At 42.4% G+C, this 26676-nt stretch overlaps 1 protein-coding gene across 3 annotated transcripts in view; it reads right to left on the bottom strand.

The window, feature by feature from the left end:
- ripor2 (RHO family interacting cell polarization regulator 2) overlaps window positions 1-25618 on the bottom strand; it is an 87409-nt gene extending 61791 nt beyond the window's left edge. For 2 of the 3 annotated variants that reach the window (XM_063069372.1, XM_063069374.1), the window contains exons 1-2: window positions 25549-25618; window positions 2889-3012 (exon numbers count right to left, since the gene is read on the bottom strand). In XM_063069372.1, the coding sequence (XP_062925442.1) occupies window positions 2889-2986 (98 nt within the window). In that variant the 5' untranslated portion in view covers window positions 2987-3012; window positions 25549-25618. Of the gene's footprint in view, window positions 1-2888; window positions 3013-24181; window positions 24252-25548 lie in introns of all 3 variants that reach the window. The other variant, XM_063069373.1, reaches the window with a different exon arrangement.
- Between the last annotated feature and the right edge of the window lie 1058 nt (window positions 25619-26676).

Raw genomic sequence — 26676 nt, 5'->3', positions numbered from 1 at the left:
TCTCCTGTGCGCATTTCACAGCTTCACTACTAATCTCCCATGCACATTTCACAACTTCACCACTGATCTCCTGTGCACATTTCACAACTTCACCACTGATCTCCCGTGCACATTTCACAACTTCACTACTGATCTCCTGTGCACATTTCACAACTTCACCACTGATCTCCCGTGCACATTTCACAACTTCACTACTGATCTCCCGTGCACATTTCACAACTTCACTACTGATCTCCCGTGCACATTTCACAACTTCACCACTGATCTCCCATGCACATTTCACAACTTCACTATTGATCTCCTGTGCACATTTCACAACTTCACTACTGATCTCCTGTGCACATTTCACAACTTCACTACTGATCTCCCTGTGCAATGCTCTGCAGGAGACACTGGCTCATGAGATGTGCATCTGGTGGCCTGTTGACCAACAACTGGAACAGGGTAGGTAATGCCTTCCGCTTCAGATGTGATACTTTCAGAATCAGAATCTGGTTTATTATAACCAGCATGTGACATGAAATTTGTTAACTTAGCAGCAGCAGTTCAATGCAATACATAATGTAGAAGAAAAAAATAAAATAATAATAATAAAATATAAGTAAATCTTAATGTATACTTTATGCAGTATACTTATATTGAATAGATTAAAAATTGTGCAAAAAACAGAAATACTATATATTAAAAAATAGTGAGGTAGTGTTCAAGGGTTCAATGTCCTTTAGGAATCAGTTGGCAGAGGGGAAGAAGCTGTTCCTGAATCGCTGAGTGTGTGCCTTCAGGCTTCTGTACCTCCTATCTGATAGTAACAGTGAGAAAAGGGCATGCCCTGGGTGCTGGGGGTCCTTAATAATGGACGCTGCCTTTCTGAGACACTGCTCCTTGAAGGTGTCAGGTACTGTGTAGGCTAATACCCAAGATGGAGCCAACTAAATTTACAACCCTCTGCAATTTCTTTCAGTCCTGTGAAGAAGCCCCCCTCCATACCAGACAGTGATGCAGCCAAGAACACTCTCCCTCCTTCATCACCTCCCTGACCCACAAGACCTTATTTGGTGTTTCCCATCACCCCAATCCTTCATCCAGGTATCCAACCACTTCAATCACTGATTCTCTCAACTTTGCTGGGATTCCCTTCCCATTTCACACTCTGTTTTCTTACCGCCCTGCTAACACCAACACCGCCCTCCACCCTTATGAACCTCCCCACGCCACCAGCCTTTCCCACAGACATCCTGAATCTATCGCACAACATACTTTCTGCTGTTCTCCACTCTTCATTGTGGCAAGAGATTGGGGAGGAAAGGTTTTTGTATGCACTTGTACATGAAATACCTCATCTTTCATCCACTACACAGAGGAGTATTGGAACCTTGAAACATGAGTTAGATACACAGTGCAGTATCAATAAACCATCGTATGTGGCATAATTTTGAAAAGTACAGGTGAGTGAAGAGGCAAACACACAAGTCCAGGGGAGATTTAGTTATTGTAACCCTGCTTCAGTATGATTACAGCAGCACATATCAAAGTTGCTGGTGAACGCAGCAGGCCAGGCAGCATCTCTAGGAAGAAGTACAGTTGACGTTTTGGGCCGAGACCCTTCGTCAGGACTAACTGAAGGAAGAGCTAGTAAGAGATTTGAAAGTGGAAGGGGGAGAGGGAGATCCAAAATGATAGGAGAAGACAGGATGGGGAGGGATGGAGCCAAGAGCTGGATCCTCTCATATCCCTTTTGCCAATCACCTGTCCAGCTCTTGGCTCCATCCCCCCCCCTCCCCCTCCTGTCTTCTCCTATCATTTTGGATCTCCCCTCCCCCTCCCACTTTCAAATTTCTTACTAACTCTTCCTTCAGTTAGTCCTGACGAAGGGTCTCGGCCTGAAACGTCGACTGTACCTCTTCCTAGAGATGCTGCCTGGCCTACTACGTTCAACAGCAACTTTGATGTGTGTTGCTTGAATTTCCAGCATCTGCAGATTTCCTCGTGTTTCAGTATGATTACCTTTGTTTTGTTTTTGCCACTTATCTGTTTTGGTTCATTACCATCTTTCTAAGGGTGAAAAGCTTTGGGCTGCCTTTGAGCTCCAACGGAACAGTGGAAATTTTTATTCACTCTCAAAGGCGACTGAGCAGAGCTTTGCAAATGTTTAACTTCTACAGATGTACAGTGGAAAGCATTATTAGTTGCATCAGGGGTTGGTATGGGAGCTCCAGTACACAGGGGAGCAAAAGAGTGGTGGACATGGCCAGCTCCACTCCATCGTGGGTACAGTTCTCACATAATCAAGGGCAGCTACAGGAGGTACTGTCTCAGAAAGGTGATATCTATCACTAAACATCCCCACCAGCCAGGTGATATTTGCTTCTCATCACTGCCATCAGGCAGGAGTTACAGGAGCCTGAAGACAGACACCTCAAGGTTCAACTGCAGTGTCCTCCCCATGGCTATCAAGTTGTTGAACCAACATGAAAAGCTCTACTTCTACATCAGACTGGATTTCACTCGTTCCTTTAATGTCATTATGAATACATCCTGATGAAGGTTCTCAGCCTGAAACATGCTGAGGTCCACCAGCATTCAGTGTGCGTTAATGTCACTATGGATTAATTTGTTAAATAAATTATGCATAATTTATGTTAATTTAAATGTATTAATTAATATTTGTTACATTTGTATTTCATTTCGCTGCTGCAGCAAAGACCTCGTTTTCATGGCATTTGAACCCTGGGTGTGTATACCCATGACAATGACCTTGACCTTGAACTTGCGAGAGCAGTCGTCTGTACACATGATGCAGTGTGCAGACACGGAGCTCTGATTCTATGTCTGTGCTTGAAGATAATACCGTGCCGCAGAAGAACGATTACACATGGTTGAATACTCACCTGCCCCTCCTCTCCTGCTGTGCACTGAAGCCGGCGAAGGACTGGCTTCTAATGATACCATTGGGTCCACCTGGGGAGGAGGCCGATTCTGCAGACATGATGACTGGTAACCTGGAGGAGATTTCTGTTTAAAACAAAAGTAGAACTAAGCAAACCTGAAAAGCACACAAGGTGTATCACATCATGACAATACTCAATCCCTACTACCAATTGGGGTTTGCTCAGCATATCGGACTGTGTTGATCTCAGGAGCAGTGGGCAATACAGGTTATTCCTGGAATCAGCATAGTAAATCAGTACTTATCTCTGATCCTTCAGTATATTCCCACTCCTTTTATGGTGGCTCCAGAACTCACCACTTTCATCCTCAAACGTCCTAACCCAATGTTCCCTCTAATCTGTAATGACCAGTGTGCACAAAAATCTTGTGCTGTGCAGTTTTTTGCCCAGTGACAACAACATGTGCGCACTGAATAATTTCTTCAATAAAACAGTATCAATAAGCCGGTTTCAAAATCTGCAAATCATCGCAAGCTCCATGTTGTCATTACTGTCCACATCAGAAACCAGAAAAGGAAATGTGATTGTGTACGATCGTGAAAGATACTTAAGATGCCAACGAGGTAGAGGGTCACAACCTTTTGTTTGCAGTTTAAATTCCTTTGTTTGCTAGTAGCAAAAGATGTGTGCGTATACACACACTCACACCTGAGAGGGAGCGTTGTTCTAACCCCATGGTCATTGTCGCTCCCCCCACCACACCAGTGAGCTCCCCAACCCCTGAATTCCCCCAATCCCAGCAACTCACCAACACCACACACACAAAATTCTGGAGGAACTCAGCAGGTTAGACAGCAACTATGGAAATGAATAAACAGTCGACGTTTTGGGCTGAGACCCTTCTTCAGGACTGGGAAGGAAGGGGGAAGATTCCAGAATAAAAAATGTGGGGGAGGGGAAGGAGGCTAGCTGGAAAGTGATAGGTGAAGCTGGGGGTGGGGGGGGTGGGCCGGGGGGGAAGGTCGAGGACTGGAGAAGAAGAAATCCGATAGGAGCACAGAGGGGGAGAAGTGAGAGAGGGTTTCACTGATGCATTGGGAGAGGCTTTCACTGATCTCTTGTCAAAGAGAGGATTTAAGCTTCTTCAGAGTAGGCATCCCTTGAAGAGACTTCACAGTCAAGCAGCAAATTCAGAAACACTTGAAAGTCTGCAGCTGCTGAAAATTCAAAGCAACACGCACAGAATGCTGGAGGAACTCAGCAGGTCAGGCAGCATCTATGGAAATGAATAACCCTTGAAGAGGCTTACAATAAGGCTAAGCTCAGGCTGAAGGAGTAACATCTCATATTCTGTCAGGGTAGCCTCCAACCTGGTGGCATGAACATCGATTCCTCTAACTCCCTGTAATCACCCCTACTTCCACCCCATTCTCTCTGTTTTCCCATTTCCCATTCTGGTTACCCTCTCAGCCCTGCCCATCATGTCCTTCTGGTCCTCCTCCTTCTTCCCTTTTCTCCATGGTCTCTCTTAAATTCCATCTTCTTCAGCTATTTACCTCTTCCACCTACCACCTCCCATCTTCTTACTTCATCCGCCTTCCCCTTCACCTGGTTTCACCCATCACCTGCTAGCTTGTACTCCTTCCCTTCACCCCTACCTTCTTATTCTGGTTTTTGCCCCTTTCCTTTCCAATCCTGATGTTGGATCTCAGCCCAAAACATTGACTATCTATTCCCCTCTATAGATGCTGCCTGACCTGCTGTGTTCCTCCAGCATTTGTGTGTGTTGTTCAATATTTTCTGCATCTGCAGAATCTCTTGTGTTTCTGTTTAACGTATGTCTTTCTTAGAAACATAGAAACATAGAAAATAGGTGCAGGAGTAGGCCATTCGGCCCTTTGAGCCTGCACCGCAATTCAGTATGATCATGGCTGATCATCCAACTCAGAACCCTGTACCAGCCTTCCCTCCATACCCCCTGATCCCTCTAGCCACAAGGGCCATATCTAACTCCCTCTTAAATATAGCCAATGAACTGGCCTCAACTGTTTCCTGTGGCAGAGAATTCCACAGATTCACCACTCTCTGTGTGAAGAAGTTTTTCCTAATCTCGGTCCTAAAAGGCTTCCCCTTTATCCTCAAACTGTGACCCCTCGTTCTGGACTTCCTCAACATCAGGAACAATCTTTCTTGTGAGTGTTGTGTATCTGATGCTATGTGCCTGTGATACCATGGCCTGAGGGCCTGGTCCACACAACAACCAAGGCCACACAACTCCCCTTCCACTGGCCTCTCCAATGAACCAGTGAACCAGACTTACCCTATTTTGCATTACCGATGTCCAACAGAGTCTTGTGATTGTAAGAAAAACACTTAAGACAAACCTTTGCACTACTTGTTGGAGCTGGAGAGGCTATTGTGACCAAGTGCACCACCATCTTACCAGAAATCCTTTATGAATCTTTTATGTGCATGCTTTTGCAAACCTAATCAAGGAGTTTTATCATCTTGAATTGGTGGAAGCTTCATTCAGACCTTTACCACCTCTAGGCTTGATTATTTCAACACTTTCCACCTCCTTGGCCAAAGTATTGATCATCTTCCTTCGCCCAGTGCTCATTATACTTTGAGAATTTTCATGACCAAATGGCTGCTAGTTATAGTTGCTGTTTAAATTTCTGACTCCCCTTCCACACTTGCAAATACTCATTGATAGTGGTTTTCAGAGTGTTGATTGCAGAAATTAATGCCAATAGTACTACCTGAGAAGGCTGCCCTGCCTACTGAAGCATGTAATCCTGAGACTTCAAAAGTAAAATGTTGCATCGTGCAGCCCACCGCTTCTTGAAATTGCACCTTTGTTTCATGTCATAGTTAGAATTCTTTATAACATCTAATGTTTGGCAAAGATAACAATGTAAAAGAACGCAATAGATGATCTTCCATGTAGCACAAATTCTCTATGCCTGGTATGGACAGATTATTTTGCATACTCAGCTTCTAAACTGTTACAAGTTTACGCACGGATAACATTAATAGGTTCACATAGAATCCTCTAGTAATGAGCTAAGTGAATAAAACAGCACCTTCCAGTTACACTTCTAGCTTTGAGTTCAACCTCCAGTACTTCAGTTGCCTCCTGCCCCGTACCAGTGGCCTCATCGGTCACTTTAGAGCCCAGAAAAGCAGATTAGCATCAAACCTTCTTCTTTACTGAACATTCTGCTGTTTACACTGTGAAATATTTCACTAAAAAACAGGAACTCTCAATGTGACAGGTTCTGCAATTAATGCAGCACCAGAAGCTGTAACAACATAGCACTGCATGAGTGTCGGGGTTAATACTGAAGAGAAGCGTGCATTTGTGCTAGTTGAGATTCTGGCATGGAGATGCAAGAGATTGCGGATGCTGGAGACCTGATGCAGGGTTTCGATGCCAAACATCCTCCCACAGATGCTGCCCCACCCATCTGTGAGTTCCTCCAGCAAATTACTTGTTGCTACCAATTGACACATACTAGTTTCAACAGTTCTGTCCTAACGTATAAACTGGCAACACAACTCAGACATATGGATGCCACAAGGCACAAACTAGAGATAGTACATGCACTTTTCATGTTGAGTTAATCAGTTGTCTAATTAATGATAATTATACAAATGTGTGTTGTTGATAAAAGAAGTTCTATTGAGCAGCCAGGCATCCTGAATATACATGGGCATATAAACACTGCAGTCTAGAAAGTCTTGAGTACCCTAATGGATGCATTAGATGCTCTAACAGCAGAATATCACAAGCTGTGGGTCTGTTGCCACAAACTTCAGTATTCCCTGAGACACGACAACAACAAAGTCCAGTACAAAATGACCTGGAAAACGTCATGCTTTGTTTCATTGGCACGTTAAACTTCCAATTACATAATCCTCAAATAAGTGGCAACATATATTTGAATCCCGAGGTTTGTTTAGTTACATTAAGATGAAAAACATGGTAGCGTAGTCGTTCGCAGAATGCTTTACAGTACCAGTGACCTAAGTTCAATTCTCACCATTGCCTGTACAGGGGTTTGTATGTTTTCCCCGTGACTACTTGGGTTTCCTCCAGGTGCTCCGGTTTCCTCCCACAGTCCAGAGACGTACCAGTTGGTAGGTTAATCAGTCATTGTAAATGCTCCTGTGATTAGGCAAGGGTTAAATTGAGGGTGGGGGGGGGGTTGCTGGGCAGCATGGCTTGAAGGGCCTATTCCACACTGTATGTCAATAAATGAAATGGGCTGAAACTCAGGACCAATGCAAAAGTACTAGACTATGCAGCCAATATCAGCAACAGACATTTGTATTACAAGTCCTTGTCTGTGAGGGACTCATACACAAATACTTCTTCTATTCATTAGCAAACCTGCTTGTTTCCTCCACAATATGAAGAACATTGCCTCAGCTATTTTTAGAATACCCAAATCTCAATCTTCAGTTCAATTTTTGAGTAATTTTCCCTTCATTTCTGCAATTGAATTAACAATAGCTTGACTTCCAGTTAAGCAAAGATTATCATTTATAAATTTAGGACAAAAACCGAGAACTCTGCAAGTCCCAGAATTAAATTCTAAACTATTTAAAGAGTCATTTTAATTAGATACATAGGAAAGGCAAGAGGTTTACAGCAACAATGTAGCCAAATGGGAGTAACATGAATAGGTTTCACAGTCAGCAAGGAAGAGGTGGCCCACTTCTGTGCTGTATCATCTTATGAGTTTATAACTCAATCTTCACTGAACTAGGTTATTGAGGTCAAGGATAAGTTAGTTGTCAGGTTAATTATATGAGCAGGTTCAATTATTTCAGGACAATATAATAGGTGTAATATGGTATTTACCAATTTGCTTAATTGCTCTTATTGGTAAGTTGGTTTATTATTGTCACATGAACTGAGATCCAGTGAAAATCTTGTCTTGCATACAGATAAAGTCATTACAACAGTGCATTAAGGTAGTACCAAATTAAGCAATGGAAGATTAAAGCATTACATTTACAGAGGAAGTGCCGTGCAGGTGGACAGTAACATGCAAGATCACAATAAAGGAGAGTGCGAGGGCAAGAGTCCATCTTATTGTACCAAAGTACCATTCAATAGTTATATAACAGTGGGATAGAAGTTGTCCTTCAGCTGGGTGGCATATGCTTCCAGATGTTTATATCTTCTGCCCACTGGGAGAAGAGAGGATGTCCAGATTTGGTGGGGTCTTCAAATAAGCTGGTTGGTTTACCAAGGCAGAGAGAAGTGGTGAAGTTCAAAGTGGACATGCCAAATATCTTTAGTTTCCTACGGAAGCAGAGGTGCTGATAAGCTTTTCTGGCTGTAGCATTTATGTGGTTGGACCAGAATGGTTATTAGTAATGTTCACTCCTAGGCTCTCAACCCTCACAATATCAGCTTAGTTCCTGTAAACAGGAGCATGTGCATCTTTGTATAGCTGACATCGAGTGAAAGGTTGTTATCAGTACAATATGTCTCTGGCCTCTTTATCTCCTTCCTGTACTCTGGCTCATCGCTAGTTGCGATATGGCCCTGGATACTAATATCATTTACAATCTTGTAGATGGAGCTAGAGCAGAAGCTGACCTGACAGATATGAGCAAACTACTAGATTATAGGGGAGGGCTGAGCGGCAATAATGCTAAGGATTATTGTAGCAGAGGGTGTTGCTGCCTATTGTTACAGATTGCTGCCTGTTGGTCAGCAAGTTGAGGATGCAGGTGCAAGAAGAGGTGTTGACTCCCAATCTAGGAGTTGGGATTGGAATTTTCTTGGAAGGATAGTGCTGAAGGCAAAGCAGTCCTACACCCTTTTCAGCTGACAACAATGGTAGCAACAACCGCTCGCCTTTAGCAAGCACCTTTAAGAACGCAAAATTCTCTGGTGCTCTGGAAGGGTGGGTACTTACAAAATCATAAGTACCAAATGACCCATGGTGCTGTCTGTGTGTAACTTGCACATTCTCCTTGTGATCATACGGGTTTCCTTCAGTTTCCTCCCACATCCCAAAGATGTGCGGGTTAGGGGGTTAATTGTCCATTGTAAATTGTCCCTAGAATGTAGGTGATTGATCGATGGGAATGTGAGAAGAACAAAATGGGATTAGCTTGGAATAGATGCTTTGGTAGTAGGCATGACTTTGATGGACCAAAAAAAAATATCCAGGCTGTAGAACCCTAAGACTAGGGCTAAAATGTAAAAGTTAGCCCATTTTTGCGATACTGGAAAAGCTGATGAACTACTTGGTTAAAGGGCTAGATAAAAAAAAATTAGAGTTGCAGGGAGTTGGAAACCAGAGCACCAGACCAGAGAGTGGTGTGATTGCGGAGAAAGATGCTGCTAAGTCTACGTACAAAGTCAAGAATCGAAAGGTTAAACATGGTGGGAATAATGTTTTGAGCTGCATATATATTTCAATGTAACAAGTATTGGAGGAAAGGCAGGTGAGATGAAGGCATGAATCAGCACGTGGAATTATGATGTTGTAGTTATTAGTCAGATTTGGTTGCAGGAGGGGCAGGACTCACAGCTCAAAGTTCTGGGATTCCATTGTCTTAGACATGATAGAGTGGGAGGGATTGGAGAGGTGGCTTTACTAATCAGGGAAAAAGTCATGGCAGTGCTCAGTCAGGACAGACTGGAAAGCTTGTCTAGTGAGGCTTTATTGGTAGAACTGAAAAATAAGAAAGGTATGACCACACTAATGGGATGATATTATAGTCCACCCAACAGTCCATGAAATATAGGGGAGCAAAACTTTGGAGAGATCACAGACTATTGTAAGAAACATAAGGTTGTAGTAGTAGGTATTTTTAACTTTCCAAATATTGACTGGGACTCTAGTACTGGAAAAGGGCTGGATGGGAAAAATTTGTTTGGGAAAGTTTCCTTAATCAGTACATAGAAATCCTAAGTAGAGAGAGTGCAATACCAAATTACCTATTAGGGAATGGGAAGAGAGAGTGAGGCTGACGCTGCGCAACTCTCCCTCACTTAAATCCAAATCACGCGCTAGTCTTGACACCATCATTATGGTGTCGAGGTCCTCATCGACGTCAACGATAGACGAACAACTATTAGGGAATGAGACAGGGCAGGTGACAGAAGTTTATGTAGGGGAACGCTTTGCATCTTGTGACCATAATGCCATTATTTTCAAGGTTATTATGGAAAAGGATAGGTCACTCTGTATTGGAGAAAGACTAACTTTGATGGTATGAGGAAGGATCTGGCAAGTACGGATTAGGACAGGTTGTTTTCAGGTAAAGCTGCACTTGGTAAGTGAGGGGCCTTCAAAAGTGAAATTTTGAGAGTACAGAGTTTGTATGTTTCTGTCAGAATAAAAGGCAAGGATAACAGGTTCAGTGAACCTTGGTTTTCAAGAGATATTGAGGCCTTGGTTAAGAAAAGAAAGGAAATGTATAGCAGATATGGGCAGGTAGGAATGAACAAGGTACAAACATACTTGAGGAGCATAAGAAATGTAAGAGAATATTTAAGAAGGTAATCAGGAGGGCTCAAAGAAGGCATGAAGCCACTCTATCAGACATGGTGAAGCAAAATCCTAAGAGCTTCTACTAATATAGTAAGAGCAAAAAGGTAGCAAGGTACAAAATAGGTCCTTTGGAAGATCAGAGTAGTAATCTATGTATGGAGCCAAAAGAGATGGGAGAGTTCTTAAGTAATTTTTTTGCATCTGTACTTACTTGAGAGATGGACACAGGGTCTAGAGATGTGACAAATGCTTTAGAGAAGTCATGGACAGAGGAGGAGGTGTTTGCTGCCTTGAGGCAAATTAGGGTGGACAGATCCTCAGGGCCTGACAGGGTGCCCTCTCGGACCCTGTGGGAGGCTACTGTAGAAATTGTAGCAGCCCTATTTAAGATGTCCTTAGTCACAGGTGAGGTGCTGGAGCACTGGAGATAACTGATCTTGCTCCATTGTTTAAGAAATCCCTAAATATAGACCAAGAAATTATAGGCTGCAGAGCTTGATGTCAGTAGTGGGAAAGTAATTGGAAGGCATTGGATGTACTATAAGTACTTGGATAGACAGGGACTGATTAGGGATGATCAACATGGTTTTGTGCATGGTAAGTCACGTCTAACCAACCTTATAGAGGTTTTCAAGGAAGTTACTAGGAAAGTTGACGAAGGGATGTTGTCTACATGGACTTTTGCAAGGCCTTTGACAAGGTCCTGCATGGGAGTTTGTTCAAGAAAGTTCAGTCACTCGGCATTCAAAATGAGGTGGTAAATTGGATTAGGCGTTGGCTCAAGGAAGAAGCCAGAGAGTGGTAGCTGCCTCTCTGAGTGGAGGCCTCTCACTAGTGGTGTGCTGCAAGGACTGGTGCTGGGTCTGTTGTTGTTTGTTACCTATATCAACAATCTGGATGATAATGTGGTAAAATGGATCAGCAAATTTGTGGATGACACTAAGATTGGGAGTGTAGTGGACAGCATGGAAAACTATCAAAGCTTGCAGTGGGATCTAGACCAGCTAGTAAAATAGGCTGAAAAATGGCAAATGGAATTTAACGCAGAGAAGTCTGAGGTGTTGCACTTTGGGAGGACCATCCAGGGTAGTGATAAGGATAAGAAATGCAAATGTGTGGTAAAAACTAAAGGATCTATAATTTATCGAAAGTGGTATCACAGACAGAGTGGTAAAGAAAGCTTTTGACGTATTGGCCTTCATTAATCAATATACTGAGTACAGGAGTTGGGATGTTATGTTGCAGTTGTATGAGACATCAGTGAGGCCTAATTTGGAGTATTGTGTCAGTTTTGGTCACCTACCTACAAGAAAGATGTAAATAAGATTGAAAGAGTGCAGAGATAATTTACAAGGGTGTTGCCAGGATTTGAGAACCTGAGTTATGGGAAATGTTGAATAGGTTAGGACTTTATGCTGTAGAATGTAAGACTGAGGGGAGATTTTGTAGAGATATACAAAATTATGAAGGGTATAGATCGGGTAAATACAAGCAGAATTTTTCCACAGGTTGAGTGAGACAACAACTACAGATCATGGGTTAAGGGTGAAAGGTGAAATGTTTAAGGGGAACATAAGGGGGAACTTCTTCACGCAGTAGGTTGTGGGAATGTGGCATGAGCTGCCAGCACAGGTGGTGATTACAGGGTCGATTTCAAAATGAAAGAGAAAGTTAGTTAAGTACCTATACATGGATCAGAGAGGTATGAAGGACTATAGTTTGGGTGCAGGTCGATGAGACTTGGAGAATTAATGGTTTAACATGTACCAGATGGGCTGAAGGGCCTGTTTCTGTGCTGTTATGTTCTATGACTCTCTTTTGGAGAGCATCCTAACAGAAATGATAGGAACAGACTAGTGGGAGGTTCAGGGATGGGATTCCCACCAGTTTTACCAGAAAGCTACAGATATTGCCTGCTACAGAAGCAGGACTAACATCAGGTGTGACCTAGAAGTCAGAAATGGACGAGCAAAAGAAGCTTGATGCACCATGAAGCATAAAATCACATCAGTTCCCACAAGCACCAGCCAAGTTCCCACAACTTATTCGAGCTGTCACATACCTGATTTCTAGAATCTCATCTACCCACTATGGGCCTCACCAGGTAAGCCAACATATTGGCAAATTCAAGACGGAGTTCATACAATTTTCCGAGACTTCCCATAAAAAAATTGTTCCAAATGGATTTCAGGGTAAATAACTTGGGCAGAGCTGAGCACTTTCTAAATGAGAAAAGGTAGAAATATAAGACTGAAGGGGGTTTAGTAGTCAAAGGTAGCAGAACAGGAGGCCATTTAGCCCTTTTGAGTACACTACCCCTTTGAGAGAGTTATTGAATTAGCCACACCAGTTCTCTTGCTGTCTCTTATTCTCCTTCAGGGACCAGCAAATATTCCCTTTCCAATAACACATCCAATTCCCATTCGGAAGATGCAAATGAACATGACCCAGCCGCCTCACCTGTAGTGCAGGCCACACTAGCAACTTTCCTACTTCCGAATCAGAAGGCTGTGCTGGAAAATCCATCTCCAGACTTTCTAACTTGTTATGAACACAACACTGAGAGTCCCATAGAAACAAAGTCAAGGGTCATCTTTCTTCAATTCAGGACTGTCTGCATCACCACGATAATATGACAACAGGATTACTGAAAATAATCTTCACAACATTTTCCAGGGTTAGATGCTTATAACAGTGCAAGGATGTTGAATAGAAGTCTCCCTCACTGCAATCTCGCTAGAGCCCAGCACACTCATTGACACATTGGGTCTTTGTGTGGTTATTGGAGGGACAAGTCAGATATATTCAATGAAGTACCAAATGCCCAAGTTCACATTTTCCATATATTTCTAATTTCATTTTGAATTCTATCAAATTAGAATCCATCAAATACCTTATAAACAATCACAAATGTTCCAACAACAACTCAGCAAAAATATTCCCAGGAGTTTAGGTTGGTTAATGCAATGTGTACCATGTCCAAGGGAGTGGATGACCTCTCCCAGAAGAAATGAAAGGAGTGATCAGATAATATTGACATGATTAAAACTGACTGAACAACAGACACATACCTCTCTATCTTTATTAATAAAAATGTTTTAGTTAGTGAGGGTCTGCTTGATTTTACTTTGTCGTTAAATTGAAATTGGCATCTCACTGAACAGCATTTCATGGATTACCCTGTTTATTTAAAATCATTATTAACCCTAACACAGGATCAACACAGAAACCTCATTCTTGAACCGACCTGCACAGCCCTAATGCTAACTCAGCGATGGAATATTATGACTACCTCTTGCGCTACCGCGGATTTGTCTTCAATAATGTCAGTGATTATTTCACAAAGGCCTTGCTTTTGCAGTGTTCATTTGACTGCATTGTATAATGTTATGTATAATTTAATCCAGTATGTTGTTTGTAACTACGTTCCTGTGATGTGGCTGCAAGCAAGTTTTCCATAGTACTGTACTTTACTGTATATGTGCACTTGACAATAAAATCATCTTAATTTTTAAGGAACACACACAAAATACTGGTGGAATGCAGGAGGCCAGACAGCATCCATAGGAAGATGCACAGTCGACATTTCGGTCCGAGACCCTTTGTCAGGACTAACTGAAAGAAGAGATAGTAAGAGATTTGAAAGTGGGAGGGGGAGGGGAGATCTGAAATGATAAGAGAAGACAGGAGGGGGAGGGATGAAGCTAAGAGCTGGAAAGTTGATTGGCAAAAGGGATACAAGGCTGGAGAAGGGATTTTTAAGGCTTAGTTTTACTGAAAATATTGTAGGAACTGTTGTCGCAAAGGGGATTCATTCCCATTTAAGCAGTCATCCTTACCTACATTGCTTGTAAACATCAGAAATTCTGGATCTCATCACTGCAATAGTTTGTACCGATTAAGAAACATCTTCAGAGTTTGGACATCTCACTTGCGAGGAGACTCCTTTTCATGCTCTTCATAATAAGTGTTGTCTGGCTAGTGTTCCCTCTCTAAAATTCCTTTGCTTGTCCAGATGGTGAGACTCTGCTACCCACAGTCAGGCACCAACAAGTCTGTCTATGACCACTCCAGGCAAAATGTCTAAAGACGATTTCCTTTTGTCTTCTACACACGGTTGCTGACTGTGAGATGACTGATGCTAAAAGTAGTTGGCTCAGGGGATAATTTAGAGAGAGAGAAACAAAAATCCCTAGGTGCAGCTAGGGATTCTGTGTCATGTGTTAACAAAAAGTAAGCAACTGTCAGCTGTTGCATGGTATAGCTTTCTACAGCTGTTTATTTAGACATCCCGACTATTTAAATAGTTTCATAACTCACACGTAGACCAATCCAATACACATCAATGTATAAGAACTGCAATCAAAAAAATATTCGTGCACTCGCCTCTTATGAAACAGTGGTGACTAGTGCTGACCAAATCTCAGAGTCTCATTTGTATTTCAATGTCTTGTAATAAATCATTCAGTTGTCTTGGATGTTAATTGGTTATTATTTTATACAATAGCATTATAACAAGAGAAAAAAATTGCAGACTCCTTATCACCAAAGTAAAATAAACACTAGGAAAGATATAGCCTCCAACTGATTAGCAGATCACCCATTATCTGTTCAAACTGACATCATTTCACTGAAAACACTGCCTGAAGTAGCAATGGGTGAGTCATTCTTTCACAGCTCATCAGTCAAATAGGAGGTGGTCGAGGCATAATTGAAGAGCTAGTTTATTACCTAATGCTTATAATTCTTCTAATTCTTCCTTAGTTGATAAAGAGTTAGCTGAGTGATCAGCCATTGCCTCTATATCACTTCAATCATTTTTAAAAACTAGCTAACTCCTAAATTATTTTCTCTATCTAAACAATCTTAATTCAAATAAACATTTGTAGATATAAGATCGAAGTAAGTTGCAGAAACTTGCAAAATCAGTCAGCTCTAGTATGGTTACTAGCCTCCATAATATCCAAGAAATCTTCAAGGAATGGTGCCTCAGAAAGGCAGCGAGAATCATTAAGGACCTCCATGCTCAAGACATGCCCTCTTCTCATTGTTATCATTGGAAAGGAGGTACAGAAGCCTGAAGGCACACACTCTGCAATTCAGGAATAATTTCTCCCTCTCTGCCAACTGATTTCTAAATGGACATTTAACCCACGAACACTGCCTCACTACTTTTTTTAATTTCTCTTTTATTTTGCATACTTATTTTAACTTAATTATTTAACAGACATACATGTACTTACTGTAGTTTCATTTTTCCTCTATATTTATTTATCATGTTTTGCATTGTACTGCTGCCGTAAAGTTAACAAATTTCACAATGTATATCGGTGATACTAAACCTGATTCTGATACTGATTCAACAAAAGGGTATATTTGAAACAAAAAAAATGTCAGTGGCATGCTTCAGTCCAGTAACATTGGACAGATTTGGTGCTAATCTGGGTAAGCTGCAGAGAGACAGTTGAGTTATTCCTGGCTGTGTCCCTGGTAACCAACCCCTAGGCCTATAGATAACACATGACAGATGATTTAACTTTTCAATGCATTTCTCAAATCGCTGCCAAAACCTTTTACATTTCTATACCTGTCTAGCAAGCAAAATAACATATAGTGCAGCAAGTTTAGCTTCAATAGTTTAGTCAATTTTCAGGATAGAAAGATTTACATTTAATTATGCCTTTCAGAACCTTAAACAAAACCAGGGCTTTACACTTACTGGTGTGCGTTTTTGAAGAATAAAGACACTATAGACAAAATTCTTTATGGAAGCACTTTCAAATGTCAAATAAATAAGTTATCAGATCATCCTTTTTATAGGTATTTGTTAGGCCATTAATGTTGGTTTTCAGAATTCCTCTGAGCTTTATCAGATATTGACAGCTATTATCCCCATAAGAGGGCAATTGTAAGCCTTAGTATGGTACATCAATGAAAGGGAGTACTTACAACACTTACTCAATATTCAGTCGACAGGAATTCTGCAGATGCTGGAAATTCAAGCAACACACATAAAAGTTGCTGGTGAACGCAGCAGGCCAGGCAGCATCTCTAGGAAGAGGTACAGTCGACGTTTCAGGCCGAGACCCTTCGTCAGGACTGTCCTGACAAAGGGTCTCGGCCTGAAACATCAACTGTACCTCTTCCTAGAGATTCAATATTCAGTACTGTATGAGCTGCAGTTCTCAATCTCACACTCATGCTTAAAACACAACCCCAACAACAACCTTTCATCCCCATTGGAGGAGTCTTTCCACTGAGCTCGGACTGCATCAGCAGTTCAAAATCAGTCATAGCATTGTGCTGCCTATCTAAAGCAAGTAAACTGCCTTTAGTTGTTGGTGCTGGGGTGTTTGATGCAATACGAGGCAAAAAGGGCTCCGCGGGCGTGGCATAAATTTGCAGACTATTTCCTCCAATCACAACACAATGGGAGGGATTTTTTTTGCATTTACTTAAGAAAGTAAATACCAAAGCCAAATCAGAACTGCTGATGTGGTCTGAGCTCAGTGGTGGGACTTCTCTACTGGGGACCAAAGCTTGTTGCTGGGGCTCTGTTCTAGGCATGAGTGTGAGGTTGAGAATGACAGCTCACACGGTACTGAACAACTGTTCTAAGTGTTACCTTTCAACTGGAGGGCTAAACCAAGGTTTACAACTCCTTCTTCTAGCAATGAAAGCTGTCAAAATTTAATAAAGAGTAATATTTAATAAAAGGAGTTTTGTTAACCAACATTTATATCCTAACCAGTACCCAAAAAAGGTAATCTGGACAGTTCAAAGTGCTTCAATAAAACTAGTTGACTGTAGTAGAAGAGAACAGGCCCTTCAGCTCATGTTGTTTTGTCAGCCTTTTAACATACTCCAAAATCAGACTAACTCTTCCCTCCTACATAGCCATAACTCTCCATTTTTCTTTCATCCGTGGTCATGATGAAAAAAATGATGGATTGCGCATTTTGGATGAATGAAGCTCATGACAAGTGACAGACAGCAGAGTTATGCCTGAGAGGTCAGCAGCATGGTTCCTATATTATTGCAATGACTATACTTCAAAATGCATAGCAATAAATGTAAGGCACTGATTTTCTATAAGGTTGTGAAAGGCATAATTAAATGTGAACCTTTCTTTCTCCATCTTGACTATTGACTAAAAGCTAAACTTGTTGTACTCTGGGCTATGTTACTGCAAACCACTCTGGATGTTGATTCCTAACAGCCTGAGTTCAGTAGCAAATAGGGATGGACAGAAGGTGGTGGCATTGGCAGAAATGCAGCCATCCTGTGAACAAACAGGAAAACATTCCTGCCCTGTGAATGACAACTCTGGAAGTTGCTTGAAAGGTGAAATTGAAGACATGGAGTGAATGAAACCAGTTGGCGCTTGGGCGGTGAGTGGACAGGTGTTATTTGCAGCACTGCTGAGTGTCAGTGAGAGTGGAGACAGAGCAGGAACAGGGAACATGATCACCACTTTTTCCAGTCAAACTGTCCCTGGTATTCCAAGCATCAGTACAAGTGACCATATGGTGCAGAGTTATCCATTCAACCTCACATTCCTCCTCATTGTCGATGCAGTAGGAGCCTTCGTCAGAGGAAGAGAGGCATGCGGTCCATTGCTCCTCCACCTCCAGCCATTGCTGCTATAACCTATCGTGGCACAGCTTCCCTCAAACCCCCACCAGAGGTTGTGACCAGACCCTCGCAGACGCTTGGAAGTGAACTTCACCTAACCTACAGTGTGCTGGGGAAGGAACGTGCTCTTGCATTGAGCTGTGCTGGTAATCATCATGGTGAGATCAGCACTGACTTTCCCATAGCACTGGAGGTCCACGCTTCATCCAACATGCCCTTAAAAGCGCAGTTGAAAACAAGAGGACTATCACCACTCGGGACACTAGCAGCTTATCAGTTAGTTGCTGGTTATTTGCTGCACTTCTACACATGTTCGGTGTTTATCACAGCTATCTGAAGTGGTAGAACTCTGTGGGGAGCTGTGTGCAGGTGCTCAAGGACTCTTGGCTGCTTTCAAGGTTTCAGATCCAACAGGTTGCTTGTCAACACGGGTGAATGACTGGAAAAACCCCTTTGCAATTCAGCAAAGCAGGGTCAGCTGCTCTGACAATATTAGCCAGATGCCAAAACCAGGCATCAAAAATCAGTGTGGTTAGAGCTGGATGAATACTGAAATCTTTGTAATTAGCAAGTGGGCACACAGCTTGCGTTGCACTGAATGGGGACAGCTCATTTGCAGTCCTCTAGGTGATTTTCAAGAGGTATTCAATGTAGTCATCCTAGAGTCATGTGAGTGTTAAATCCGAGTTTAGAGGAGAGCATCCTAATAACCAACTCTTAAAGGGTGGTTTCAGGTCCAAAGTAGCGTTCACCATTGGTCATTGTTCTGTGAAAGAATCAAGGCATTTCCCAAGGGATCAGGCAAGGACCAGCATGAACTTCTCCAGTTTGAAGTTCATTTGCTTCCGGGAGGCATAGAAACCCCAGTCCGAGCCTCTGTCTGTACGCAGTGTTGGGGGAGTACGGCTTGTATTAGAGAGGTACAGCTATCTACAGGCTCAGTTGTCCCCTTTTGTGTCGACTCTACCGCAACATCCTCTTGCTGCTCTGGACATCGTTATCCTCTGAAATCCAACCAAAAGTCTGTCTGGTCCATTAAATTAAACAAATAAATATTTTTCTATTAGCACATACAAAATGCCTGAAACGTTGACTGTGCTTTTTTCCACAGATGCTGCCTGGCCGGCTGAGCTCCTCCAGCATTTTGTGTGAGTTACTCGGATTTCCAGCATCTGCAGATTTTCTCTTGTTTGTGATTTTCCAATTAGTGCTGCTTCCACAGGAACTGAGGAAACAACAGCTTTGGATCTGAGAGCTCCTATCATTCTCAATATCTCTGATTGTGAAACATTTCCATAAAATTCCACTTCATCGCCCCTGCAATATTGTGCCAAGGTTCAATGACAAAATCTAAAAAAAAGTCTATTTAAGCATTATAATTGCTGATACCTCGCTCAAGAGCTTTAACCCCGAACCTGCTGCAGTTAGTTATTGGGAGTGATGACCAGACTAGGCTTGTTTTCCCAGGAGTGACAGAGGCCAAAGGGTGACCCAATTGCGGGTGGATTAAGTTATTTGAGGCAAAGATGGGGTACTTATTCAAAATATTTTTTGCACGTGACAGGTATCAAGAATAAATAAGCATATTTTTAAGGTGAGAGGAAGGAGTTTTAAAGGTGAAAGTATGTTACTCAGGGAGTGGTAGACATTTGGAATGTGTTACCAGGGGAGGTGGTGGAATCAGACACATCCTACCTCTGAGAAGCATTTGGGTAAATGTTTAAATAGAGAAAGGGACAGAAGGTTACTGACAAGTAGGTTATTGAAAATGGGCAAAAAGTTTGGCATGGAGTACTGGGCTGAAGGACCTGTTTCTGTGCTGTACAATTTTATGACTCTGTGGAAGTAGATATGGGAGCGACCCAGGTTTCCCATTTCTACCAATTAAGCCTTACCATTATCCTAAAGGCACCCTGTCAGTCCTGTGTGAGAAAGGGAGAGAGGGAAGGGAGCAGTGGCAGGGGAAAGCAGGTGGTGGTGTGTGAGCTGCCTTTGAAGTTCCCTCCTCAGTTTTACAAACAGAAAAGGCAAGAAGCTATGGAGTGTCAAGACTTAGAAAACAATCTCTAATTTATTGTGTGAAACCTTTATTTCTACACAATGAAGATGTAGAAAGGAGGAAATGTGTGTCGAACAGAATATTTTCAATGTCAATAAAGTAAGGGAGATACAGTCATCCACAGAGGTATGAATAGATTAGCAAGAGAAAATGGCAGATGTAATGGAGGGTAAAGCTTATAAAGAGTGGCTCACCAGTTGGGATCACAAGTATTTGTAAATCTGACTGTGTACATCTTGAGGAAATTGTTAAGGATAGGGTGCAACTCAATGATTAGAAATCAAATAAGAAATATGGTGAACCAGCTCAACCTCTTTCTGCCACATTGAAAGCCACCTCTGGCCCTGCAATGTTGTGAGTGCCTGGACCTCATACTCAAGAATGTTATCCCATAAAACGTTATGGATGCCTCTCCTCCTCCTCCAGGTCAAAGGCATTTCCACAGCTGCTGCCTGAACTACTGGGTATTTCCAATTCCTTCCATTTTTATTTCAATTTCCACCATTTGCAAATCTTGCATTTGGAATACAAAGTGGAAGAGAAAGCGAATGCAAATTCACAATGAAGACCTGCTTTGCCAACATCATGTGGTCTTCAGAACATTTGCATCATTAATATTAAAGGAAGCCAAAACACTTGAGAGACAAACATTTGATGCATAAAATTTCTTGCATAAATTTTTCAGTCAATTCTTATGAATCTGATAAAATAATCACTGTCATTTGAACTAATTAACAGCTGTACATATATTCACTTGTCAAAGTTGTATGTGAGATTAAAGAATTAAGTAAAATTTATTTCTGTAAAATTTATTAAAGGTCTTGTATATATATTAATGACCTCTACCTCACCTACATTTCATAAATTAAAGAATCAATGACATGCAGGAGAAAAGCGTACCAGAGCCCTGCGGTGTTGAAAGACAAGGGACACGGTGATCATCCATGGGTATGTGCAGGTATGTATGGTGAACCAGTTCCTCCTCCCTCAGCCACATTGAAGACCTCCTCTGGCCCTGCAGTGTGGGGGCCTCGTACTCAAGAATGTTACCCCTTAAAACTTTTTGGCTGCCTCTCCTCCTCTTTGAAGCCATCTGCTTTCCATTCCAACAGTGCTTTTTGTGTTAGTCTCAAATTTTGCCTGATAGTGAAGTGCCTTGTGATGCATTTTTATTTCATTTGTGTGTGAAATGTGAGCATTGTTGTCATAACAGTGAGTTGCCTTTGTAAACCACTTCAGTACTTGTGGCAATATTGGGTAGAGAATTCGAAGACCTTGATCAGTAAGCAATGAAAGAACAATAATGTATTTCCAAGTTCAGGTCAAGGTGTGATTTGAAAGATTGAGCAAATTAAGGAATATTTCCAGTGGGCTGACCCCAAAAGCTTTCAAGCTACTCATTTCAAATGTCGCATGCATAGGGCTGCTTTCAGGTGACCAGGAGTCTCCTACAAAATCACTACAGTCCTGACAATTTTTGCAAACTATCCAAGATTCAGGTATGTAGAGTGTCCTGGTCCTCACCTACCACTCCACCAGCCTCCGGGTCCAACATATTATTCTCCGTAACTTCCGCCACCTCCAACGGGATCCCACCACTAAGCACATCTTTCCCTCCCCGCTTCTCTCTGCATTCCGCAGGGATCGCTCCCTACACAACTCCCTTGTCCATTCGTCCCCCCCATCCCTCCCCACTGATCTCCCTCCTGGCACTTATCCGTGTAAGCGGAACAAGTGCTACACATGCCCTTACACTTCCTCCCTTACCACCATTCAGGGCCCCAAACAGTCCTTCCAGGTGAGGCATCACTTCACCTGTGAGTCGACTGGGGTGATATACTGCGTCCGGTGCTCCCGATGTGGCCTTTTATATATTGGTGAGACCCGACGCAGACTGGGAGACCGCTTTGCTGAACATCTACGCTCTGTCCGCCAGAGAAAGCAGGATCTCCCAGTGGCCACACATTTTAATTCCACATCCCATTCCCATTCTGACATGTCTATCCACGGCCTCCTCTACTGTAAAGATGAAGCCACACTCAGGTTGGAGGAACAACACCTTATATTCCGTCTGGGTAGCCTCCAACCTGATGGCATGAACATTGACTTCTCTAACTTCCGCTAGGCCCCACCTCTCCCTCGTACCCCATCTGTTACTCATTTTTATGCACACATTCTTTCTCTCACTCTCCTTTTTCTCCCTCTGTCCCTCTGAATATACCTCTTGCCCATCCTCTGGGTCACCCCCGCCCCCCCCCGTCTTTCTTCCCGGACCTCCTGTCCCATGATCCTCTCGTATCCCCTTTTGCCTATCACCTGTCCAGCTCTCGGCTCTATCCCTCCCCCTCCTGTCTTCTCCTATCATTTTGCATCTCCCCCTCTCCCTCCAGCTTTCAAATCCCTTACTCACTCTTCCTTCAGTTAGTCCTGACGAAGGGTCTCGGCCTGAAACGTCGACTGCGCCTCTTCCTATAGATGCTGCTTGGCCTGCTGCGTTCACCAGCAACTTTGATGTGTGTTGCTTGAATTTCCAGCATCTGCAGAATTCCTGTTGTTTGCATGTAGAGTGTCCCCCAGTTTGATAGTGGTGTTCCTTTAATATGTCACCCTTTGCCTTTCAGGTTGTAGAAGTTGGATGTATAAGGTATTGAAAACTTAAAGTGATGAGTGTTGAGGCTGCCAAGCATGTCAAGAGGACATACTGTATGAGGCTCATCTTGCTAAATGAACAGTGGACTCCTTGAAATTGATGGCGGAGAAATCGATACAGGAAAATTCGATGCTCTGGAACAATGCATTGACTGAGTTGATTGATTTACAGTTATCATTATTGGTGTTGCATGACAATTATTTAAATTTAATCATTCAAACTGCTATAATTCAATTTGAACTCACATTTCTAGAATATTAATCGCAACTGCAGGACTTCTGGCCCAGTAACATCACAACTAATCTACATAAGCCCTTTATTCATTAAAGTTAGTCACTGCTTGGCATTTGTATAGTAAAAATGTGACTTCCCGCTTGAGTGCCTCAAGATTGAATGTTTCTGGGTTTGGCTGTGTGATGCAGGCTCATTACCTGCAGAAATAGGGATGGAACTGAACAGTGTACAGCCTTCTCCAAGTACCTTTATCTGTGACAGACAATGGAGGGGAAGTTCAATGATTAAACAGCTGAAGGCGGTGTTCAGTATGAAGGGCCACTGGCAAGTATGTTCCAGATCAGGTCCTGAGACTTCAGGACGTCCAAGTCAAATTCTTAGGTTACTCCGTCCTGGCCACACACTTCATAAGGCAACGGATGGTCTTTGTGTTAGTCTCAAATTTTACCTGATACCACAGTGTCTTGTGATGCATTTTTATTGCATTTATATGTGAAATGTGGGCACTGCTGTCATGACAACAGAGAGTTATCTTTGGAAACCACTTCAGGGCTTGTGGAACTATCGGGTAGCAGCAGTCCAGGGCATTGGGTGAGGAATATGGCTTCGTGAGAGAAACTGATTTGGACAGTGATGTGGAGAATTCTCCCAGCTTTGCCACTCGCCTGTAGTGTTATCAAGGAGGAGTGGGGAGGTTTGCTGCTTTATCTGATTTTATACTTATTTTGCTTAAAGTGGCAATTCCTGTTGATGTACATCTCCACACCAGGTGAGGTTATCAGCTTCTCTTCACTAAAAAGGCTTCATGATTTATATTTTCATGACAGTCAAATAGCTTCACACTTACCATCAGTAGTACTACCTGACCTGGAGCGTACTGATGAAGGGTCTTGGCACAAAATGTCAACTGTTTTCTCTTCTCCACTGATGCTGCCTGACCTGCTGAGTTCCTCTAGCATTTTGTGCGTGTTGCCTTACATTACAATTACTTTCAATTCAACTCACAAACTATTATTATTAGATTTGAACCCACATTTCTGGAATACTAATTCAGACTTTAGAATTTCTGGCCCTAAACATAATTGTGTGGTGTAATTGTAATTTGTTCATTAAAATGATATGTGAGTGCTGGTTATTGCTGTTACACATTCCATTCATTTGGGGAATGTAAGCTGTGGATAGCACTTACTTCAGTATTTCTGGGAATTCCTGCCGTCACTCTGCAGTTAAGTCCAGTGGGATAGCATTGCTGGGAGGTGCTGGGGAGACAGAGAGAGGAGCAAGATGCCAGTGATAACCAAGACACTGGGGATTCAGAGGGAGAAAGGTAACACACAGAATGAAACAGAGAGGAGCCAGAACATGGTCATGAATTGCAGAATACTGAATCCAGAATAGGCCATTCATCCCCTCCGTTCTCTGTGTTACCTCTTTCACCCTTCTGTGTCAATTGAGGAGGAAGGTCAATGGAACTGGAGAAATACCTGAGACCATTCACATTTCTTTTATGTTTAGGGATTCCACCTATCACACACCCATTACAGCTAGAAATAGGTAAACCATTATCTCTTCAAGAAACCTCCCATAATGGCACTTGCACATAATAAGGAACAGTGATGGTAAAAGAGCATTATTGGGAGGTAATCTTAAAGGAGCATACACATATAGAGTCTGTGCATACATATCCTGAAATTCTTATCAGGCACCACTATGGGGCCACCATTACCACAAGGAATGCAAGGGTAGACCCCACCACGAGGAGGAAATATATATCACGTTGTCATTGTCATTGTCACCCATATGCTGAAAGACAGTAAACATTCATACACATACACACGCACACGCACGCATACCAAAGGATCACACACACACTCATATAAACATGCATACATATGCAACTGTGCACATACATGCTGATATTCAGGCATTTAATGGACCCACAAGCACGATCAGACAAACCCATGTGCACAACTACTTATCTGCAATCTAAACATATACTAGAGTAACTATAGTATAGTTGATGGCTCAAAAATTCTAAATTGATTTGAAATTACAGTATGAGGATCAGTAAATGCTTACTGCCTAGCCACGTTGCAGTAAACAAATCTATGTCTCATGTTATTAAGAGTAAAACATTGTTAATTGTCTCAGGGGCCCAAGGAGAATATGGTTTGCACTTCAATTAATTATATTCCAGCACAATGCTCCTTTTCAAAATTTTCCTAGCCCATCTATTTCTCAAATAAAGTCAGGAGTAAGGAAGGATCAGTCATCAGATCAATCATCTGATCACCAAATGCAGCGAAAGCCCCTGTCATACTGTTTACGTCTTGGTTGCCTGGCTACTCACAATCTCAAAGGGTTAAAATGCAGATCACTGAGGGTACACTTTCATATTGGAAAACAACAGTTGATGCAAGACAGCTTAGAAGACAAAATTACTGTTTCTCTCTAGGTTATCTTCAATACTCAATGCTACCTCAAAGATAAATAATAAATGGTCAAACTGAGATCTATCACTGACCAGATGGCCACAAGAAGTTTGCATGGCGTTACCTGAATTTCATCTACTGTACGTCTTCACGATCTCCTCTGCATTTGAGACTCGTGCAATGGTCTGCAGCTGCCCTGCTAGCTGAGACACTTGAGTTATTTATAGTGCTAAAATTATCCATTCATCGTCACTTCCTCCTCACAATTTCAGCAGATGAAAGATAACCGGGACTTCTGCTCTGAATCGTTTTATAACTTGAAGACAGTGAAAACGAAAACAAGACATCTTTGCTCTCAGCAGGTAGTTAGTAACCCACGTACCTCACTAAAACTGGAGATCACTACATACCTTCAGCTCCTTTGAGAGTTAAAAACTTTATTTTCTGCTACAGTGGAGAATGAGTGACAGCAAGCTGGCAGCCCGTGTTGCACCTTTCTTTCATTTCAGTGATGTTAGTAAATCTAAGATAAGGTTGCTCATTTGGAAACTCATAATTTACAGCAAATACCATTTTCTGGGCGTCTACAGCAAAATCCCTCAGCCACAGAGTCAAACAGTCAAACGGTCTCAGAGGCTGACATCAAAACATCTCTCGTTGCACCTGGGAGGGCAGTGAAAACCTGTAACAACCAATTGGCAGGAGTGTTCAAGGATATCCTTAATCTCTCACTGTTGTAGTCAGGAGTTTTCACCTGCTTCGAATGGCCGTCAACCATACTAGTGCCCAAGAAGAGGAGGGTGACCTGTCTCAACAACTAGCACCCAGTGGCACTCACATCTACTGTGATGAACTGCTTTGAGAGGCTGATCATGGCTAGAACTAACTCTTACCTGAGCAAGGACTTGGACCTGCTGCCATTTGCCTATCTCCACAATAAGGTCTACAGAGGCTGCAGTCCCGCTGGCTCCCCACTCAGCTATGGACATATATCTACATTAGGCTACTGTTTATTGATTCAGCTTAGCATGCAGCACCATCATCCCCTCAGTACTAATCAACAAGCTTCAAAACCTGGATCTCTGTATCTCCCTCTGCAACTAGGCCCTTAACTTCCTCACTGGGAGACCACAGTGAATGCGGATCAGAAGTAACTTCTCCCCCCTCGCTGAAGATCAACACTGGCACACCTCAGGGATATATGCTTAGCCCACCACTCTACTGTCTCTGCACCTATAACTGTATGGCTAGG

This window comes from Mobula hypostoma, chromosome 17 (genome assembly GCF_963921235.1).
Source record: "Mobula hypostoma chromosome 17, sMobHyp1.1, whole genome shotgun sequence".
Lineage (NCBI taxonomy): Eukaryota > Metazoa > Chordata > Chondrichthyes > Myliobatiformes > Myliobatidae > Mobula > Mobula hypostoma.
The sequence above is the reverse complement of the archived record's forward strand: the minus strand, read 5'-3'. Positions and strand labels throughout refer to the sequence as shown.